Raw genomic sequence first — 19,810 nt, forward strand, 5'->3', positions numbered from 1 at the left:
TGTCTTCCTCGGTAGATATTTTTTTCAGACTTTGACTTTTAGCATTGTTCCAGCATGTAATCATTCCAACAAAGCAGCCATTTGATTTGGATTTATTGAAAATGTTCAGCACAAAAGCAAGCTAAACTGGAAAAAAATGTGCTTTATTTCTCATGCATCTGGAGGAAAAGGCTGTAATTAAGCAGGGCATTAATGTCCATGCAGCCATAACAATTGCCAAATTAGAAATTTAGAATTCTTTTATAGTTAAGCTTAGTTCCATAGGTGTTGATTTTAAATATACATTTAAAAATAGCTTTTAACAGCTAAAGCTGCATGTGTATTGTATATGAGCTACTTATTTCAATCAAAACAAAGGTTCAAATAGGCAATTGCCCTCATTCTTTTCCCCTGCTCTAGTCCTGCAGCAAGATGGTGTCCATCTCTGAACTAAACTCATCTCTAATCTTACCTTTCATAACAGACTCTGTTCTAGGATTAGTCAAATTTGAAATGTAATTGTTATACTTTATTTATATAGTGGCAACATATTCCACAGTGCTTTACAGAGATTATATACATCATTCCCATCAGTACCTGTCCCAGTGGAGTTTACCATTTTAAGGTCCCTATCACGTTAATGGTCAGTTTTATTAAGAGTAAGTTAACCTTCCTGTATGTTCTTGGGGTGTGGGAGGAAACCTGTGGAAACACAGGGGTAACAGTTTTTAGCTTTTTTTCCTTTCAGTGCAAAAAAATCCAAATCAGGAAAAAAAAATATCTGAGCGTTATTAAATGGCTCCCTAAGTGTTATTTTGTTTATATATTACCAATATTATGTAGCAGAGAGAAAGCTACATTTGAAGATTATTAGATATTGTAGGGCATTACATACTGTTTAGAATTCCTGTTCTGTAAAAGTGCCTTTGGTAAATCTGCATGCAAATCTGAGTATGCCATGCAATGCTATGCAATGCTGATGACTTGACCCTATGTGGGTAATTTCAATCCTTGGTTCAGAACACGAGGTCAGTTTCATATTTAAGGTTGCAAAGTCCTTTAGGAATTAAAACTGCATTTGCTAATGTCAAGTGAGAAAGGCTTGAAAGGACACTAAAATATCATTTGTGCAGCTTTTCTTTTTTATAGCCGCTGATTTATTTTTAAACCCTGTATAATACTTTCTCTTAGTAGTGCAAATGATGCTGGAATGGATGAATTGATAGCATCTTAGTTTTGTTAGCTTAGAAAATGTAGGCATTAAGAACAATGATTGGTTCCTGAATTATTCTTGTAATTTTGTACCTTCAGTTCACCTAATGCTACGGTTTGTATGCTTAGTAACATGCTCATAGTGGCCACATGATTATATGTGTTGGTGGAGAGGCAGAGCCTGGCAAACAAAATAGAATATAAGTTTAGAAACTTAATTTTGCTTTGCAAATTAGTTTGTGCCATGAGGCTAAATATGTTGTTGGCAAACTTTTGTCCCCTGTAGATTTAGGACCACCATAATGCCAGATACCATCAAACATGCATGCCTGGTTTGTTATTTATTCCTGTCACTGGGAAAGTTTGCAAGTCATCATGGCTCGGTAATTGGATGTTAACTGGCCTTCCCAGTGACCTACACACCAGTGACTTCAACAAGCCTGCCATGGTTGGACCATGGGACAAGATTGGTGGAACAAAAGCTTGGCCCAGAGTCAAATCCTGGAATGTTTCCAGCAAAAACTGGGATGTTTAACTTCAGGGAATGTAATAAAAGTCGGTGACGGAAAAATTTTGAGAAAATGTATACCTCTGGGTGAACAAATTTGCCTTTGTGTGAATTTAATATGGACTTTGTAATTGCGGAAACTGTTTAACAACCACTTTTGACAGTGGAAGAAAGTTTGCAAATATTATTGTTTGCAGCAGTATGCAGTGTATGTTATAAAACTTCTTAATGAAAAAGTTTGCTCCAAAAGATTACACCACCTTCAAGCACGCCTTAAAAAAATCCACAATCCGCAATTAAAATTAACAATATTTCAGTCTACTGAACAATATTTAATTTTTATTCTTACTTGTGCACATTTTTTTCTATTACACTGGGAAGATATGATCCTTAAGGTGTGCTGTCTGAGATATGGTGACAAATCCGATACTGCAAAAAGCAATTTACATAACAACATTACTAATATGGCTAAGGCAAGCTTTGCAAGTACTGATTTATTTGAAACAATATGAAGGAAAAAATACTGGTGTTAAAGAATAAAGTATTCTATAATGATAATGTTCATTTAAGAGAATTCGATAAATGATCTTGATTGAGATTCCACATGTGGATGTTTTATGCCTTATAGAAGTAGGTGGTGTATTATTTTATGAATAGACCACTGTTGAAAATGATGCATTATCTTTTGCATATCTGTAATGTGCAATGTGTGACTGCTTTACTGTAGTGAAATATTAGGTAAAATTGACACACTAGTTAAGTGCATATGTTTGTGCCCTAAAACGCATTTAGTGATGCAAGGGAATAAAAAAAGAAATCTTATAAAAATATAAATGTAAATCTAGCACAGCAGTAACTACTGCAAGTCCTTCCATTCTACCTCAGGCTGTACCCCATGACAGTGGGCTGGATGTCAGTAAAGCAAAGAATCAGTCTTTACAGCAAAGTACTAAAAGAGTGAGAGAACAGTAATTGTTTGTGAGAACACTTGAATTAAAGTGAATTATATTAGCGCAAATAAAATGATTAGTATTGAATATTTGTTAAATATTTATTGTATATGTTAGTATTATAAAAAGGTAAGTTCCTTGATTAATCTATCAGAAATATATCTGGAATATTCCCTATGGATATAATATACAATGAGAATAGACTTTAAAATGTATTTTCGGTACAGTGATGAACTGATTGCCTTCAGTTTTTAGAAAGTGTATATGGAATGATGTACCCCCACTATTGTAAAGTATAAGGATAGTTCCATAACCTGTATTAAAGCAGGAGCTCAAAGCTTCTAATATTCTTTATCATCTTCTGTATCCTAAACGCATTGTCATCTGATCATTTCTGCCCAAAGCTTTATGATTAAAAAACGTCTTGGAAGGTGAAATATTTCCTTTTCTTTAGGTGATCCATAATAATACTGTTCTCTGACAACTCTATAGTATTCCTCTTGGTTTTTCAATTATAGTGTATATTCTCATTTATAAACTCCCTGGTTATGATATTGTTAGCCACAGATCTTTAACTGTAACATATGTTTTTATACACTACACAAATAATATCCACCTCTGGGGCTATCCAGGTGTTGCTGAACTACAGATACTGAAATCTGCAAGTCAGTTTTCTGGGGATATTGACCAATCTTCTGAATAGTTTTAAACCCTGTTTGCTTGCCTGCAAAAGTAAATTTAGTGCAGTAGGCATAACATGTTTATATATTTGTAGCATGTGGGCAAAACTGCCTCTGAGAGGTTCTCCACAGGCTTTTTCATCTTTAGGTGTCAGTTGAGTATTTCAAGTATCTAAGAGTAGTGATGACTAAATTTTTTCGCCAGGCATGGATTTGCAGCAAATTTCCGCATTTCACCATTGGTGAATTGTTTCCTTAAAATTTCGCTGTCTGGAAAATTTTTTTGTCGTGCATCAAAATAGGGCGCAGTTGCATCAAAAAAGCTCGGGCGACAAAAAAAAAAAATAGACGTGGGCGACAAAAAATAGAGGCGGGCGACAAAAAAATTGCGCAACAAATGCGTTTCGCAAATTGTCTTGCATTTTCGCGAATTTTATGGTGAAGCAAAATGGGACAGATTCACTCATCACTATCTAAGAGAGTTATGTAATAAAAGTCACTAAGTTTGCCCAGAAGCAGTAACCCATAACAACTAATCAGCAGGTAGAATTTTCTGGTCACCTGTATTTAAGAAAACATGTTATAGATTGCCATGGGTTACTGCTTCTGGGCAAACTTAGTGCCTTTTATTACATATGGGGGGGAAAAGGTTTTACCCAAGTAATAGAAAGGATCACATTTTGGAACATATATCTTAGTGCCTCCCATAGTGAACGTTCCTGTTGTACACTTGTTCCACAAATGGCAGATATCATTATTGTGCTGATTACCTAGTTAATTTTTAGGCGTTGCTTTAATATAACCAGTTAAGAATCACTTCAGAATGTAAGTTCGGCATCACTTAGGGGCTGATTTACTAACCCACGAATCCGACCCGAATTGGAAAAGTTCCGACTTGAAAACGAACATTTTGCGACTTTTTCGTATGTTTTTTCGGATTCTGTACGAATTTTTCGTTACCAATACGATTTTTGCGTAAAAACGCGAGTTTTTCGTATCCATTACGAAAGTTGCGTAAAAAGTTGCGCATTTTTCGTAGCGTTAAAACTTAACGCTACGAAAAATGCGCAACATTTCGCGTAAGTTTTAACGCTACGAAAAATGCGCAACTTTTTACGTAACTTTCGTAATGGATAGGAAAACTCGCGTTTTTACGCAAAAATCATATTGGTAACGAAAAATTCGTAAAGAATCCGAAAAAATCGCAAAACATACGAAAAAATCGCAAAATACCGATCATTACGAAAAAAACGCAATCGGACTCCATTCGACCCGTTCGTGGGTAAGTAAATCAGCCCCTTAGTCTTGCACCTTTATGATCTCATTCAGAACCATGTCTACAAGTTTGTTAATTAATAACCCAACTGCTTGGGTATTTCTTATCCTTTGTAATAGCTTCCCATCCTTCCTTGAATTCTTCTGTTTTTAATGTTCTCTATTACTTACCAGTTCTCAAATATGTTTTTGGAGGATTCCATTACCCTTTCTATGCTGAGTTCATCCTATTAAATACCATGTATTTATTTTTTCAAGCTAAAGCAAAAATGGATACAGAGATTGCATCTGAGTGGAAGATATTAGAGGCACTATTAATTCCGAATGAAAGCTTGCACATCAGGCAATAGGCATTTCAAAATAGTGTCCCTAAAAGATTGCAATGTAACCCTGTGCAACTTGAATACTGCTATTTAAAATAGGTTCTCATGTTTTAGGAAGAGTAATCCATTATAGGTCAAAAAAGCTATATGACTTCTTAATAGATCTTTGGTGCTTGTGAGAAAATTAAGGTTTCATTTAAATCAACTAAAATCTTCATGGAACTAACTCTCTGAAAAAATGTAGCATTTACATGTAAAGGTTCGCTATGTTTTGTTTTTTTATGTGCTGTATGTTTTATGATTTCACGTGATAAAAATATGTATACTTGAACTTATATACATATACTTAAAAAGTGCACTCAGTCATGAGCACAGGGTCAGGGGGTGAAGCTAGTCCTGTCCCAAAGGCAGGCATTCTGTGGAATTCTATGTGCCTCCCCCACCTGCCCATCTTGAATGGAGCACTGCCTAAAGCTGGCCATACACGGTAAGATTCGCTAATTTGGCGGGGTTGCCAAACAAGTGTATCTTTCCACCAATATGCCCACCTAAGGCCCACTCTGGGGCCAAATGATCATATTACAACAACAGTAACAGGAGCCATTGGAGCAAGGATGGCATCAATGAGCCTATGTGGTCCCTGACAGGAAAATTTTTGGCAAGATATCAGTCGGGTAGGCTGTCAGCAGTCCCCATAAATGGTCAGATAAATTGCTGAATCGGTCTGAAGTGTTTTCGATGTGGGTTGCTTTATGTGATAGATCTTAATCTTAATAAACCATTTTCATATAAATATACTTTTTATATACTATTTTAGTAGTATATGCCATTTGGTAAACCAAATAATTGCCATATTAAAAACTAAGGGCCACCTCCTGGGATCATAGGTTTCACAGTGCACACTAACAAGCCAAGGCCCACATACATGCTAGGCCCCATCAGCCAATTAATGGACAGAGTTCTGTCTTTTGCTTCCACACTTCTTCATATATATATAATATATTTTTTTTTATTATTTTTATATATATATATATATATATATATAATATATATTATATATTTATATATATATTTCAGTTTGGTGAGATTCTTTAATAGGTCACTTAATATAATAGAAACTATCTGTTCGTTAAGTATTCATCTTGGGGGTATACTTTTCCTTTAAATTTACCATAACCTTGACCTTGTTTTATTAAGGAACTTTCCAATGGCGTATGCTGGAAAAATATGTTTATGAGAAAGTGTTTTAGAAGTGGGTTCTTTTATTTGATATATTTTTTTAAGAGAGCTCCATTGTTCATGGTTATGTTTTCCCTTTAAGTAAAGAATGGAAAACAGTTTAGGAACCTGAAACTAAAAGGCTACTAGATTTAATTATTACATAGTACATTGATCTGAGGATTAGTTTAATCGCCATTTTCAAGCCTAGCAGGAATTTTGTTTTACACTTTAGCAGTGGCGGATTAAGGTAGTTTAAACTCTTTCTTGTACTGAATATTTCAACATTAATGGAATCAATTTTCTTTGAACTCTTCACATTCTTGGCACTTTCTCTACTATGAAGGTGCATTGGTAGTGCTTAGAAAGCAGTTACAGCCAAGTAAAATTATGCCTTTCAACCATGCTTCCATATCACATCAGTTATATATATTAAGAGGAAATATATTCTGTTAATAACCAGTGTAATAATTCATCAAGGAGTAATTTAGCCCACCTCTATTTAGCATGGGGCTATAATTAAAGACTTTTGTTTAGGCATAAAAACCTGAAATAAGAGAAAATGTAGGCCCAAGCTAAGCAGAGCTAGAATTGTATACCCACGCTATACCCCTGACATCATTTGCCCTGCCCCCTCCGGGACTTCCTTGGTCAAAAAGGTGCCAACTCTTTAGATATAGATAGGTAGATCATTTGAGAAATCTATTATAATGTCTTTCATCAGTGCCTAAATCCCAAATTTATTAAAAATGTTAACAAAAGCAGATTTAATGGATAGTAAATCTGGTAAGGTAGGTATAAGTAAACTGTCATTTGCCCTAAATTATTTAATGTTTAAAATAGGGGTTCACAGAATACAATATTTGACTTGGGGTGCTGACAAATACAAGATTTATTTTTTTTTTGGCAGATTTATGTCATTATGAAGCAATTTTGATGACCTTATTACTTACTGAACTGTATTGTTACTGAACTGGGCAATTACCAGTTAGCTATATCTTCAAAATGAATACTTAACCAACAGTTTATATCATAATAAATGGCTTAGTAAAGAAGTGTACCAAACTGAAATATTTATCTGTAAATATTGCCCTTTTACATGTTTTACCGTGCACCACGATTTAGTGATGGGCTCTGTGCTCCCTCAGAGATCACCTGACCAGAAATAATGGAGCTTTAACTGTAACAGGAAGAGGCGTGGGAGCAAAAGACAGAACTTTGTCCATATATTAGCTGATGTTACCTAGCATGTGTATGTGCCCTTGGTGTGTTTGTGCGCACTGTGAGTCTTATGATCCTGGGGGCGGCCCTTAGTACTCAAAATGGTAACTTTCTGTTTAGGATTACCCGATTGCAAAAACTGTCAAGCAGACATTGTGTTCTTTAGGAGAACCACACCCATTTTTATAGACCAATTTAGATTAAATTTATATTTGTCCAAATCGATGATGGATTTTATTAGTATTGTACAAATAGATCGATTATAAAACTGATGCTTTAAACACACAAATTTGACATGTTGATGTGCTATTTGTTATCTTATGAATTTTATAATATTTCTTATTTATTTGGCCAATATTTAACCTGACATTTTGGATAAAATTCTCTACTTTTTTTTCTTGTTTAGATGGTATGTATAATAACTACTTTTGCTGCCATGCTTTTGTTTTGTAGTGCCACCATGGGCCTTAATAGCAATAGCCATAGTTGCAGTACTTCTCATTCTTACCTGCTGCTTTTGCGTCTGCAAGAAATGTTTATTCAAAAAGAAGAACAAGAAGAAGGGTAAAGAAAAGGGAGGAAAGAATGCTATTAATATGAAAGATGTAAAAGATTTAGGAAAGACAATGAAAGATCAGGTAAGGAAGTAATGTTTGTGTTTTTTCTGCCCATAAATAGTCCTATGATTCAATGCTATTTATTCACATAATGTAGAAAAATGATGATATATACAAGAGACCTTTGAAAGTGGCCTGGTTAAGTGCAATACAATTTGACAATTTTCGATTGGTTTCCATTTTTTAATTTTTTTGTAGTTTTTCATTCATTTACCTTTTTGTTTAGATTGGAATTTTAGCAGCTATCTGGTTGTTAGAGTCTTTAGCTTAGCAACCGGGCAGTGGTGTGAATTAGAGCCTTGAATATGAATACACAAGGGATTGAATAGAAATAGAATAGAAAGATAAGGAATAAAAAGTTACAACAATAAAGAAATTGTAAGCTCACAGAGCAATTGTTTTTTGACTGCCTGGGTCAGTGACCCTCTCATTTAAAAACTGGAAAGATGTAGAAGAGGAAGGGCAATAAATCAGAAACTATTTTAAAAAGTCATGCAAACTACCCCCTTAAAGGAGAAGGATAAGTGGAATCACTGGCGGGTGCCAAAATGTTAGGCACCCCACCCAGTGATTGTATTCACTTACCTGATACCCCGGTCTGGTGCTCCTGTTAGGAGAAACTGCACCAGCCTGTGGTACATGCCGGTGAGAGATCCTCTTCCTTTCTTCTCTGTTCCTTGTGATCCCAGGGCCCGTGCATGCCCAGTAGAGTCAAAATGCTGACCTTTTTGTTAAGTGTTGCTTCACTCTACTCTGCATGAACAACCGGCACAAAGAAAGAAGACGGAAGAGCCTGCATGTACCCTGAGATGGTGTGGTTTTTTTTGCTAACAGGAGCACAACCCAGGGTATCAGGTAAGTGAATATATTCACTGGGGGGTGCCTAACATTTTGCCGGTCTCCCAGTAATTCAGCCTTTCATTCTCCTTTAATATCAAATGCATGGATGGCACAGACCATGGCATGTCAAAGCTTTCAAATGTCCATTTTTTTATATTTAGTATGGAAATTCTTACTCTGTATTCCAATGCTTGGAGTTAATCAACTACATAGTATACTATATATATAACAAACATCACACATCTTGAGTGTTCCATTTTCCATTACTGCTGCCCTGTGCTACATGCACACATACTATACTAAATCATCCATAGTACATTATATATTCATTCATCATTCCACTGAGGACCATTTATAAACTAAAGGAGTTTAAAAAGATGTCCCATACGAATGTATCATACTGTGTCTGCCAAAGGAAATTTTCATTATGCATTTCAGCCCCAAGCTAAAATGGATCTAGGTGATTTCATACATTAATATAAATAAATGCAGTTTTGGCACCATCTTAAACATATCTCCAATTATCCCTTGATAAGCCTTGTAGCCTTTTCCTATTTTTGTATCTGTTTTCCTTAAGTGCTAGCATACATTAGGTATATTTGAATTACAAAAGTTTAATAATTCTGAATCACTTTTATTTATGGTTATGTGCAAGAGATGTTTGTGTGCGTGTCTAGAACTTTTTGTGTGTGTGTGTGTTTTTGTGTATAAAAAAGATGATATATTTGGACTCAAAGAAAATAACCAAATAAATAATGTTAATGGAAAATAAATCTGCAGAATATAGTTTAGGGTCTAACTTAGATTTCACAGAAATTTAGCAGAATGTTAGGATACATTAATTGCAGCAGTCCCATGAAAAATGTAAACTAAATCCTGTGCTCTGATGGAAAATGTCCATGTGTTATTTGCTATTTTCCGCTTCAACCTTAATGGCTCATTTACGAAAGCAAGTGCAAGTGCAAAGCATTGAAACGGAAATTGACATTTGTGCTTTGATGCAAATCAGAAAGGTTCCTGTGTCTATACATGTACATTTGCATTTGCAACTTGCAGCCAGCACCAATGCACTTCTTTATCCTGCTGGGATGAACCTCCCTTACGGGCTGCAGCAAATGACTTGGAGCAAATGAACCAGAGGTAATGCTGTTATTAACACCACACAATGCAAGCAAAGCCATCTGAACACTAATGCAGGGAGAAACATTTAGTGACTTTGGTAAAGTTTTCCAAAATAGACACTAATTTGGATCCATATCTGTGCATTCGCAGTGAATGCAACCTAGCATAAATTGACAATTACACTGGAGTTCTGGAGAAAAGTCTCCATTGTTGGTGATTTACGTCCCAATTTTGTACTTTCAAAAGTTAAAAAATGAGCCCTTTAGTCTCTAGTACTTATTATACCTCTTGCACAGATTGCCAGGTTTACTTGATCCTGATCATCTGCCATCTGCCTAGTTATGTGCAGGCTAGACTTTAAACTACATGTTAGCCTGTTCTGTCTCCCTGTCCTGTTTTTTCCATATATTCTAAAATATAAATTTTGCGTTAAATTGTTGTAATCTTTTATTTAAGCTGTTCATGCAGCACATTAACAAACACAGTACTAAATTAAAAGAATCCATTTTTATTATCTGAAAAAATCCTAAATCCATGTATATTTCTTCATATAAGGTAGAATGTAGAGTTAGACTACTCTAACATAACTGTGCTAAGAACATTCCTTCTCTGCAAATGGATGGTACTTGTTATTGGCTGCCACCGGCCATTTACAAATAAAATGACCAGTGTGCCATATACTGCCAAGATTAAACTGTTCTATATCTGTATTCATGTTTATTATACTTTATACCTTGGCTGTGGCATTGCCACAAGACCATTCAAATGTGTAAATGTCTCACAGGAATGTTTTTTGCATTAAATGCATTATGTGGCAGATTTATCAATTCAGGTTTTTACCACATTTTTTTTTTGTGGCAAAAATCACAAATTATGATTTGATAGCTCAAATGTGAAAATATTTGCATCTAAAAGTTCATGTGTAAGGGAGCAATATTTTTAGAATTCAAGCTATTGTTCAAATCACATTCTCAAGATAAATTTGACATTTTGCAGACTCATTTGATATGAAGGGCAGATTGGCATTTTACTGCAATCAAGTTATTTTCTTACATTCTTAAGCAACAGAGATTCCCAATTGAAAGGTTTTCATTAATAAGTACACATTCGAGATTTTCAAGTTTTTTTCAAATCTGAAAAATCAATCTACCTCACCATGTTCAGAATTATCTGTTATGGTGAATAAATCTAACATTTTGGTAATAAATGTGTTTTTCTCTTGTGAAAACATATAATGTTAATAAAATTACCCTTTAATGATTATTTAAGTGTTAAAATTGTTTTGGTGCCAGTGTTAATATGTCTTTTTGTTTTTTATTAATAAGAACATGAAAAAGTATTTCATGAAATTTTTCTTTGCATGCCTTTATTCTTAACGGTCAAGCATTTTTTATTAAACATGGTCATTTAACATTTTCTGTGATATAACAAGGCTTGTGTCAATGTAAGTTACTAACAATGTTTTCTGTATATTTGATTTATTTTGGATCTGTCCTGTATTATGTCGATTGGTTTTGTTTAGCAGCATTATTAATCTGTTACCTGGAAAAATGATTCCTTAATTTGTAGACAGAATATTACATGACATTTTTCTAAAAATGATATTATATGCTGGAATGTAAAATACATTTGGTAAGAAGGTTTATCTAAACTACTACAATCTGAAGATACAAGTAACAATTTAGTTATAAAAAGCATTATTTGCATAGACATGTAGTTGTTTGTTGTAATTTTAATAATTGTTCTATTGGTCTAAACAGCAGGCATGGTGTGCTGCCTCCTATCCTGCTTTTCTTGATTGAGTTGGCAGCTTGTAGAGCTACAGTATATGTGAGCCCAAGACTTTTCCCTTGCCACTCGTTCAGGTAGTGATCAGGTTACGTGGAATTTTTATCAGCTAAAGACCATCTACTCTGCAAAGATTTTTGACTATTTATATTCTTTAAAAAAAAGCATAATGATTCTTGACTATATTTGTCTTACTGTCTAGTTAAAATTATTAAACTATTGTTGTAAACTACAATATTTTTGATTTTTGGTTATTGAAAGAAAATGCAGTTCCATACCATATATACAGTATAATGCATTGCCACCATGCAATAACTTACTTTTAACCAAAATAAGCCAATATAAACATTATTATTGTATAAATAATAATATTAATTAATTGTAATATGTGTTGTATTAAGCCTGCTTATACAGCATTTTATTCATATAGTAATGAAGGTTTAGAGAAAGGATTATGTGTATGGCATGGCAGTACACTGGGATTAAATTCTATAACCTATGGATTCACTTTTTCAAACTAATAACCACCTGCCACAGATTCAGTGATATCAGTGCAAAATGATTCAAATTCGATATATCAGAATAGTCTTAAGCAATGGAACAATGGCCCAAACATTGTCCATGTTTATGCCACATATCTGTTCTATTTGGGACCCGGTCAAATGGGGTATTAAACAGATGACCTCATAAACCAGCTGCTCCACTTTGGGGTAATCCTGAGTTTCCCAGGTCTAATCATGGTCTAAACCAAGAAGCTCCATTATGACTGAAGCATATAGATAACAAAGTGTTTTTATTCACCAATGACCTACAATTATGTGTACTCTGCAAATAATGATGATTGTTCATAGCAGATGAACTGTAAATAATATGCATAGCTAATAGTCATTTTTCCATGGTTTTTACAAATGTTTATGTGTGGCTGTCTTAATTTGATTTCTTCCTTCTGTGTCCTCCCTCTCTGTGTTGTATCTCATGACTGTCTGGATTGTCACTTGCGGTAGGTTTATTTTCCTTTTTGGATATACCACAGACAGCAAAAACATTTTGTGATTAGTCTTGACAGCTGGGGCTTCTCAGTTTAGATTAATTTACTGCTTAGCACTGCTTAATACATCAAGAGGCTGAACTAAATTGATTTCCTCAAAATGAAACTCTTTTAACCCTTCTCCATCCTTAAATAACACAGACAAGGAAACCTCCAAAAGCATCCCTGACATCAGCTATCCATCTGCTATTTTCCTATTTTGAATCTGTTTTCCTTTTAACTGATTGACCTCATATTTTATTATGTTGCCAATATTAGTCAATTTTAGTCACATGTTTAAATATGGTAAATATATCTAATTACCTGAGCAATTCTGATTCCAAAATTCAAAGCCACCTCAACAGCATCTTAGTGCTGATATTTGCTAGTTTCACCCATAAGACTGCAGCCAGTGGCTAAAAACACAATTATTAAACACTGTGACAATAGTTTAAAGCTATATATGAAGTCAAGTTTTTAATATTTCACCTGTCACAAATACATGTAGAAGAAAATGAATTTCCAAAATGCTATTTTGAAACAGCTTAAAGAAATCTAAGCAACTCTTTAATTTAAAAAGTAATGTTGCATCTCAAGATAAAGCAATGCCAATGCAAACCTGGAGCTGCTCTCTGAAAAAAATGACATTTGACAAAAGACAATCATTTGTTAATTAATTTAGTTCAGCTTGTCATTATACTCCAAGTAAAATGTAAATGTAGCTAATATTGTGCAGGAATGCCAAATCTGTGCCCTCCAGCTGCCATAAAATAAAAGTCTAACAATGTTTAGCTAGCAGGTAGATGGGAATACTGAGAGTGATAACTGGAGTGGGCAGGTCTGACATTGCTGGCCTATATTACTGTGTACTCCATGACCCTGCATTTACTGATGGCATGATTTCCTTGTTGAATTACTGTACATATGTAGCAAAAGATGGCACCTTTGACTTTTATAAGAAACTTTGAATTATATTTCTAGCGCTGTACTTCAAGTTTATGCATGTCATGCTCAGTTATTGTTACATTATGGTATGATAGTTTATAGCATTTTGTCAACTTTATTTGCATGTTTATGAAATAATTTGTTAATTAAAACAATATAAATCAGATTATTAAAATGTATAAAAGCATTCTTAACAGAAGCTTATTAGAATGTTTAATAATCTGCCTGCTTTTTCTAAAGCGGATTTACTTCTTTCACATCTCCCTTTGTCGTTGGAATATTGCTTGCTAAGTGCACGTGTTCAGTGCATATGTTTGACGGCTCAATGCCATAGTAGTAATACTGAATTCATCAGGCCCTTGCTTGTAATGACTTCCCGGCACGTATAAGTCTGGAAGCTCACTGATAACATTCATAAACTCAAGCGTGCCTTGTACTCTTTTACTAGGCCTTAAAGGATGATGATGATGATGCAGAAACTGGTTTGACTGATGGAGAAGACAAAGAGCAACCCAAAGAAGTGGAAAAGCTAGGGAAGCTTCAGTATTCACTGGATTATGATTTCCAAAACAATCAGGTTGGTAGGCTGGTTTCTGTAATAAAATTCAAGAACTGCAATTTTGTTTCCGAAAGGTAGAAGCATTAAATTTAATAAAATGGTGAAGGTCAAAACATTTTCTAAATGAGATAAAGCAAAACATCCTTTGCTTATGTTTATTATGCCATATTTTTACCCAACCACTTGCTGTAGGACAAGAATAGGCATTTAGGGATTGTCGCCAGTGGACTACTGATTAGAACAAAAGCAATGTGTGAACGTCTGGGTATTCATTAAGTAAATTAAAATCACTAATTAGAAGTCAGTTTACTAAATATACTTCTTTTTTAATGGCTTCTGTGCTGTCTGCACCCAATAAACCTGAATGCCTTATTAGAACTGGTTGTTTACTGGCAGATCTTGAAATTGTAAAGGTACTGTATACAAACATATCAGAGTAGCAGCATATACACTGTGTCCAGGGGAAAATATCTTGGTCCCTTACTTTAGCCTATAGAAATGATTTAATAATTATTTTAAATCTTTTAGTATGGAATGCATATATCTAAAACATAAGGCTTGAGATAAAAAGCACTGATTTGTTTTAAGTATATTTTGAATGAAACAGCTGAATATTCACTGGATGTTTTTAGAACAGCTTCATGTAGCCATAAACAATGCCTCATTAATAACATGTCATCACATTCACAGATGGTTTTGAAACTTACATGAATTTTCCAAAACTAAAGGTGGCATTTAAAAGAATAAAGCATTTCATTTTGATTTAACATCAGTATATTTTTAATAAAAGAAAAAAATAAAAAGCATTTCAGAAGCCCGTGGATCAAAGAGACTTCATCATAATGTTCATAGCAAATGCAGAGGCACAAATTGTCTGTTCTCTTCTTTTGTAACTGGCCACTCAATACTGCTAGAATACCATTAAATCAATAGGGGACTTTATAACCCCTCCAAAGAATAATAAGTGGAAGGAATTGGCCCTTACAAACACATTTTGCTTTCTCTTCAGATGAAAACAAACTTGTGAAGTTTATTGAAAGAAATCAACTGTTCAGGCTTTCAGTGTTGCAAAGGCTAATGAAAACTCATTGAATGTTCCTACTGTGTAAAGTGTGTGGAGAACAATCCTGGTATATTTAAGAGATGGATTGCAGAAACTTTGCCTCGTGTCAATAATATAGTAAAGCTTTTTTCTGTGCCCTAGTAGAGAATAAAAAGGTGCTTTACAACTAGGGCATTTCTATACCTGCTGTGAAAAGCAAGGCAAGATGGATACTTTATACCTTACATTGCTTTGGCAACTGTATTGATGTAAGCTGCGTCTTTTCACATTAAAAAACACTTTTTTGTATCTTTATCAGATTCCATTAATGTAAATGAAATTTTCTCAGCGGTTAGAACTGCTGCCTTCCAACCAGGACTCTGCCTGCAAAGAGTTGTTATGTTATCTTTGTGTCTGGGTGGGTTTCCTCTGTGTGGTCTGGTTTTCTCCATCTCTCCAGAAACATACAGACAGCTGGCTCCTGATGAAACTGATACATGTGTAATTGATACGGTTCTTACACTTCCACTGGAGCAGGGACTAATGTAAAGGTTGAACAGTTTATGTAAAGCACTATGTAAGACACTATAAGTGCTAAAGGTTGCCATACATGGGCCAATTCTAGCTGCCGATATTGGTCCCTTAGACCTACTCGGCAACTTATCGGCCCGTGTATGGGCACTAACGACGGGCCTGCCCTACGATATTGATAAGGCAGGTTTAAAAATTTAGTCAGAATGGACCGACCGATGCGGTCCCCAAACCGACTGTGTCTATACCCGTCATTGTAATTCAATCGTTTGGCCCCAGGGCCAAATGACTGAATTAGCCTGAAATAGCCCGATGTTGCCCACCCGTAGGTGGGCATAACAGGAGAAGATCTGCTCGCTTATTGACCTCGCCAAATGAGAGGATTTTAACGTGTATGGCCTTAACTCTGTATAAAGGAAGACTGCAAATGCTAATAACATCTTAGTACTATAAAGGTGTACCAGATTTGGTTTATTATATTAAGCTATCTTACTGACTTATGCATAAAGGGGTAAATAAATCATAGATATAGTATGTAGAGTTTCGTACGCTTGCGCAAAAAGATCAGAAAGGTTTTCCCGCTGTTTACAATCGTTCGGTACAAAAATTTCGTGACTTTCGGATCACCAATACGATATTATCGTGACTAATACGATTTTTCCATAAGCATTTTCATGATATTTGCGATCTGAAATTTTCATATCCAATCCGAATTTCTCCCATTCAGGATTCAAACTCGTGTTTTTATGAATGTGCCCCATAGTCTACAAAATATGAAATCAGCTATAGAAGAGTAGAGGACAAAACTTTCCTATAGCCTCCTTACATCATTTTGGTTCCCAAATATTTTTGTCAGAGAGCCACTTGAGAACTGGAAATGAACACTGCACTTTCATTATTTTAAACTTGATTTCTGACAATCAAGAACTCAAGAACCAGGAGCATTCACTGCATTGAAAAACTAAGGTGTTACATTTTTATTTTAGCTCAAGGCTCAGTATAAATTAAGATATTAAGATATAAATCAACAAAACAGGTTTACATACATATCTTTAATACACTTAAGTATATATTTATATAGGTTTGTGGAACATTCCTGTATATCATACCAAGGTATATTCAGTTGAGATATAAATCCTGCAGAGGAGAAATAAAAATTTGATATGCATTGTTAAATGCAGAAAGTTAACTGTCATCTCTCTTTTATTTCAATGCTTCTATTTTTAGCTGATGGTTGGGATAATTCAAGCTGCTGAGCTTCCTGCTTTAGATATGGGAGGTACTTCAGATCCATATGTGAAATTGTTCTTGATGCCAGATAAAAAGAAGAAATTTGAAACAAAGGTCCACAGAAAAACCCTTAATCCTGTCTTCAATGAACAGTTCACTTTCAAGGTATTTTATTTATTCTTTTTTAAATAATTATAAGGGCAATAAAAAGTATTAGTTCTGGGGTTTTGGTAAATAAATCTTGGTTTTCAGCAATAAATCTTTCAGTTCCAAAACAAAAAAATAGACTAGTGTGGGGAAATGAAGAGACTGCAAATATTGTAGTTAGTGGTCAACTAGGAATGAAAAGCTGCAAAAGGTTTATGGCAGGTAAGTAAAACAGACGGATTTATGAAAAATGCCAAAGCACATTGTAGCAGTACAGTTTGGGTTATCAATTTAAAGATGGACTCTAAGCAGCTTCTTTTATATATTCTTTAGAATAACTGAAGAGTACAGATAACATTCCTGAAATTTGCAGTTATATGCACATCTCAGATTGTTTTTGTTTTCTATGCCAGATGGATGAATCTTTTTATAACAAGTGCTTTACAGTTCAAGCAGAACAGCAGCTAGATGCTTTGCAGACTTGGCAAAGATTTTGTATGTACACCATATGAAATAAAAATTAATCAACCAAGATCGGAATCCAATGTACAGAAGCTCAAAAGAGTATGTACATCTGCTGTGTCCTACACCCAATCTGACTACATATAATTACTTCTGTGATATTTAGCAGATATTTGCTATTTCTCCTCACTTTTCATTTGATAAAAAGTGTACTGTAATTCATAGATTCATCAACTAGTAACTGGCCAGTCTAATACATATAATACAATATTTGCAAAATATTAAAGGACATGTCAACTCAAAAACTAAAATTTTGCAATATACATTCATTACAAATTTGTAATAGTTTTCATGTTATTTGTATATATAACTGCTATTAACAGCAGTGTCTGTCTGTCCTTTTCTATTCTCTGCTCTGGTGGCTCTGCTATTGGGAGCAATGTAACACAAGGCACCAGGCTGACAGACCTGTTTTGCTGGCGGAGATTGGTTTTTGCAACATTGTTTAAAAAATCATTACCAGAAGTACAGCAAATCCTGCTGTCAATAGCAATTACATTTACTAATGACTTTTAAAGCACCAAAAATGTTTAATGAATTCATATTGGAAAGTTGCTTATAATGATGATTTCTTTTATTAGGCAAAACATTATTTTTGGGGTTGACATGTCCTTTTAGAAAAAATGGTGAAAATCTTAATTGAAATCTTTTTGATAGGGACAATTCATATTCAAAATTCATCTGTCTGGCAATTCATCTCAGGTTCACAAAAAATCCACATACCACTTAAGCAACCAATTTAAATTCATCACTGTTAAAAATACAACATTGTGCTTTTAACAGTGATGAAAAAGGAGATCATTATTAAGAATTAGAATGAAATGCTTAAAACTGAGTCTAGGGATAAGGGACCCCATACCTTTATATCATTCCAAATGTTCCAGCGATGTGTACTAGCTATAAACTTAAATCCATGGACTTTCTGAGAGGAAAATCCCAGAGTCGTATAAAATAAGTTGTTGAAGGCTAAACAGCCTTCCAATTTTTCTTAGTTTTATTGACTGGTAAATATATGCAGTATATGACATACTATATACTGTATGTTTTTAGTTAAGATCATGTTTCATTTAGTGGATTAACTAATTATATCCAAAAGCTTCTGGATTGCATTTTAGAATTGTTTTGAATTTAGCCTGCTTACTAAGGTTCACAAGAGGACAGATAAAGGTAACTTAAATATAGCAGCAAGAGCACATGGCATGCCCCACTGACCACTTAGATTAGTGGCACCTACAATATTTTTAAATCTTCAAGGATTCTTTTTTATCTTACAAAAGGTCAAAAGGATTGCAGATGGATTTCAAAAGGGAACTAAATAAGCCCTAGAAGCTCAAATATAAAGAAGAGACTTTAGGTATTATTAAGATGGACCTTTTGGGAAAGTTAGCTATTTTGGGAAGCCTTTTATTTACAGTGTCTCATGTCATATCTTCTAGAAAAAATATCTTAGATTAGTGTTTTTTTGTCTTGTGTTTATGAGGATTTCAAATGAAATCCAATTTATAGTGAAGAAATCCAATCTATAGCCCCCAACTCTCAAAGGGAAGAGGTAATGGGAATAAAGTATCCCACTGCTGCTTCAGCAACCCTTCTTTATAATTCCTCTTATATAGTAACACAGTAACATAGTAAGTTAGGTTGAAAAAAGACATAAGTCCATTACGTTCAACCATAATGCCTATATATAATCTGTCTAACTTCTAGTTGATCCAGAGGAAGGCAAAAAACCCCATCTGAAGCCTCTCTAATTTGCCGCAGAAGGGAAAAAATTCCTTCCTGACTCCAAGATGGCAATTGGACCTGTCCCTGGATCAACTTGTACTAAGAGCTATCTCCCATAACCCTGTATTCCCTCACTTGTACTGAGAGCTATCTCCCATAACCCTGTATTCCCTCACTTGTACTGAGAGCTATCTCCCATAACCATGTATTCCCTCACTTGTACTAAGAGCTATCTCCCATAACCCTGTATTCCCTCACTTGCTAAGAATCCATCCAGCCCCTTCTTAAAGCTATATAATGTATCAGCCAGCACGACTGATTCGGGGAGGGAATTCCACCACTTCACAGCTCT

At 34.7% G+C, this 19,810-nt stretch overlaps 1 protein-coding gene across 4 annotated transcripts in view; it reads left to right on the forward strand.

The window, feature by feature from the left end:
* The window catches only part of syt1 (synaptotagmin 1), a 269,823-nt gene that overhangs the window by 191,008 nt on the left and 59,005 nt on the right, over window positions 1-19,810 (forward strand). For 2 of the 4 annotated variants that reach the window (XM_018092261.2, XM_018092262.2), the window contains 3 exons: window positions 7,820-8,004; window positions 14,154-14,282; window positions 17,065-17,232. In XM_018092261.2, coding sequence (XP_017947750.1) covers window positions 7,820-8,004; window positions 14,154-14,282; window positions 17,065-17,232 — 482 coding nt within the window. The remainder of the gene's footprint in view (window positions 1-7,819; window positions 8,005-14,153; window positions 14,283-17,064; window positions 17,233-19,810) is intronic. The other 2 variants (XM_018092263.2, XM_018092264.2) reach the window with 1 other exon arrangement.

Source organism: Xenopus tropicalis, chromosome 3 (genome assembly GCF_000004195.4).
Source record: "Xenopus tropicalis strain Nigerian chromosome 3, UCB_Xtro_10.0, whole genome shotgun sequence".
NCBI lineage: Eukaryota > Metazoa > Chordata > Amphibia > Anura > Pipidae > Xenopus > Xenopus tropicalis.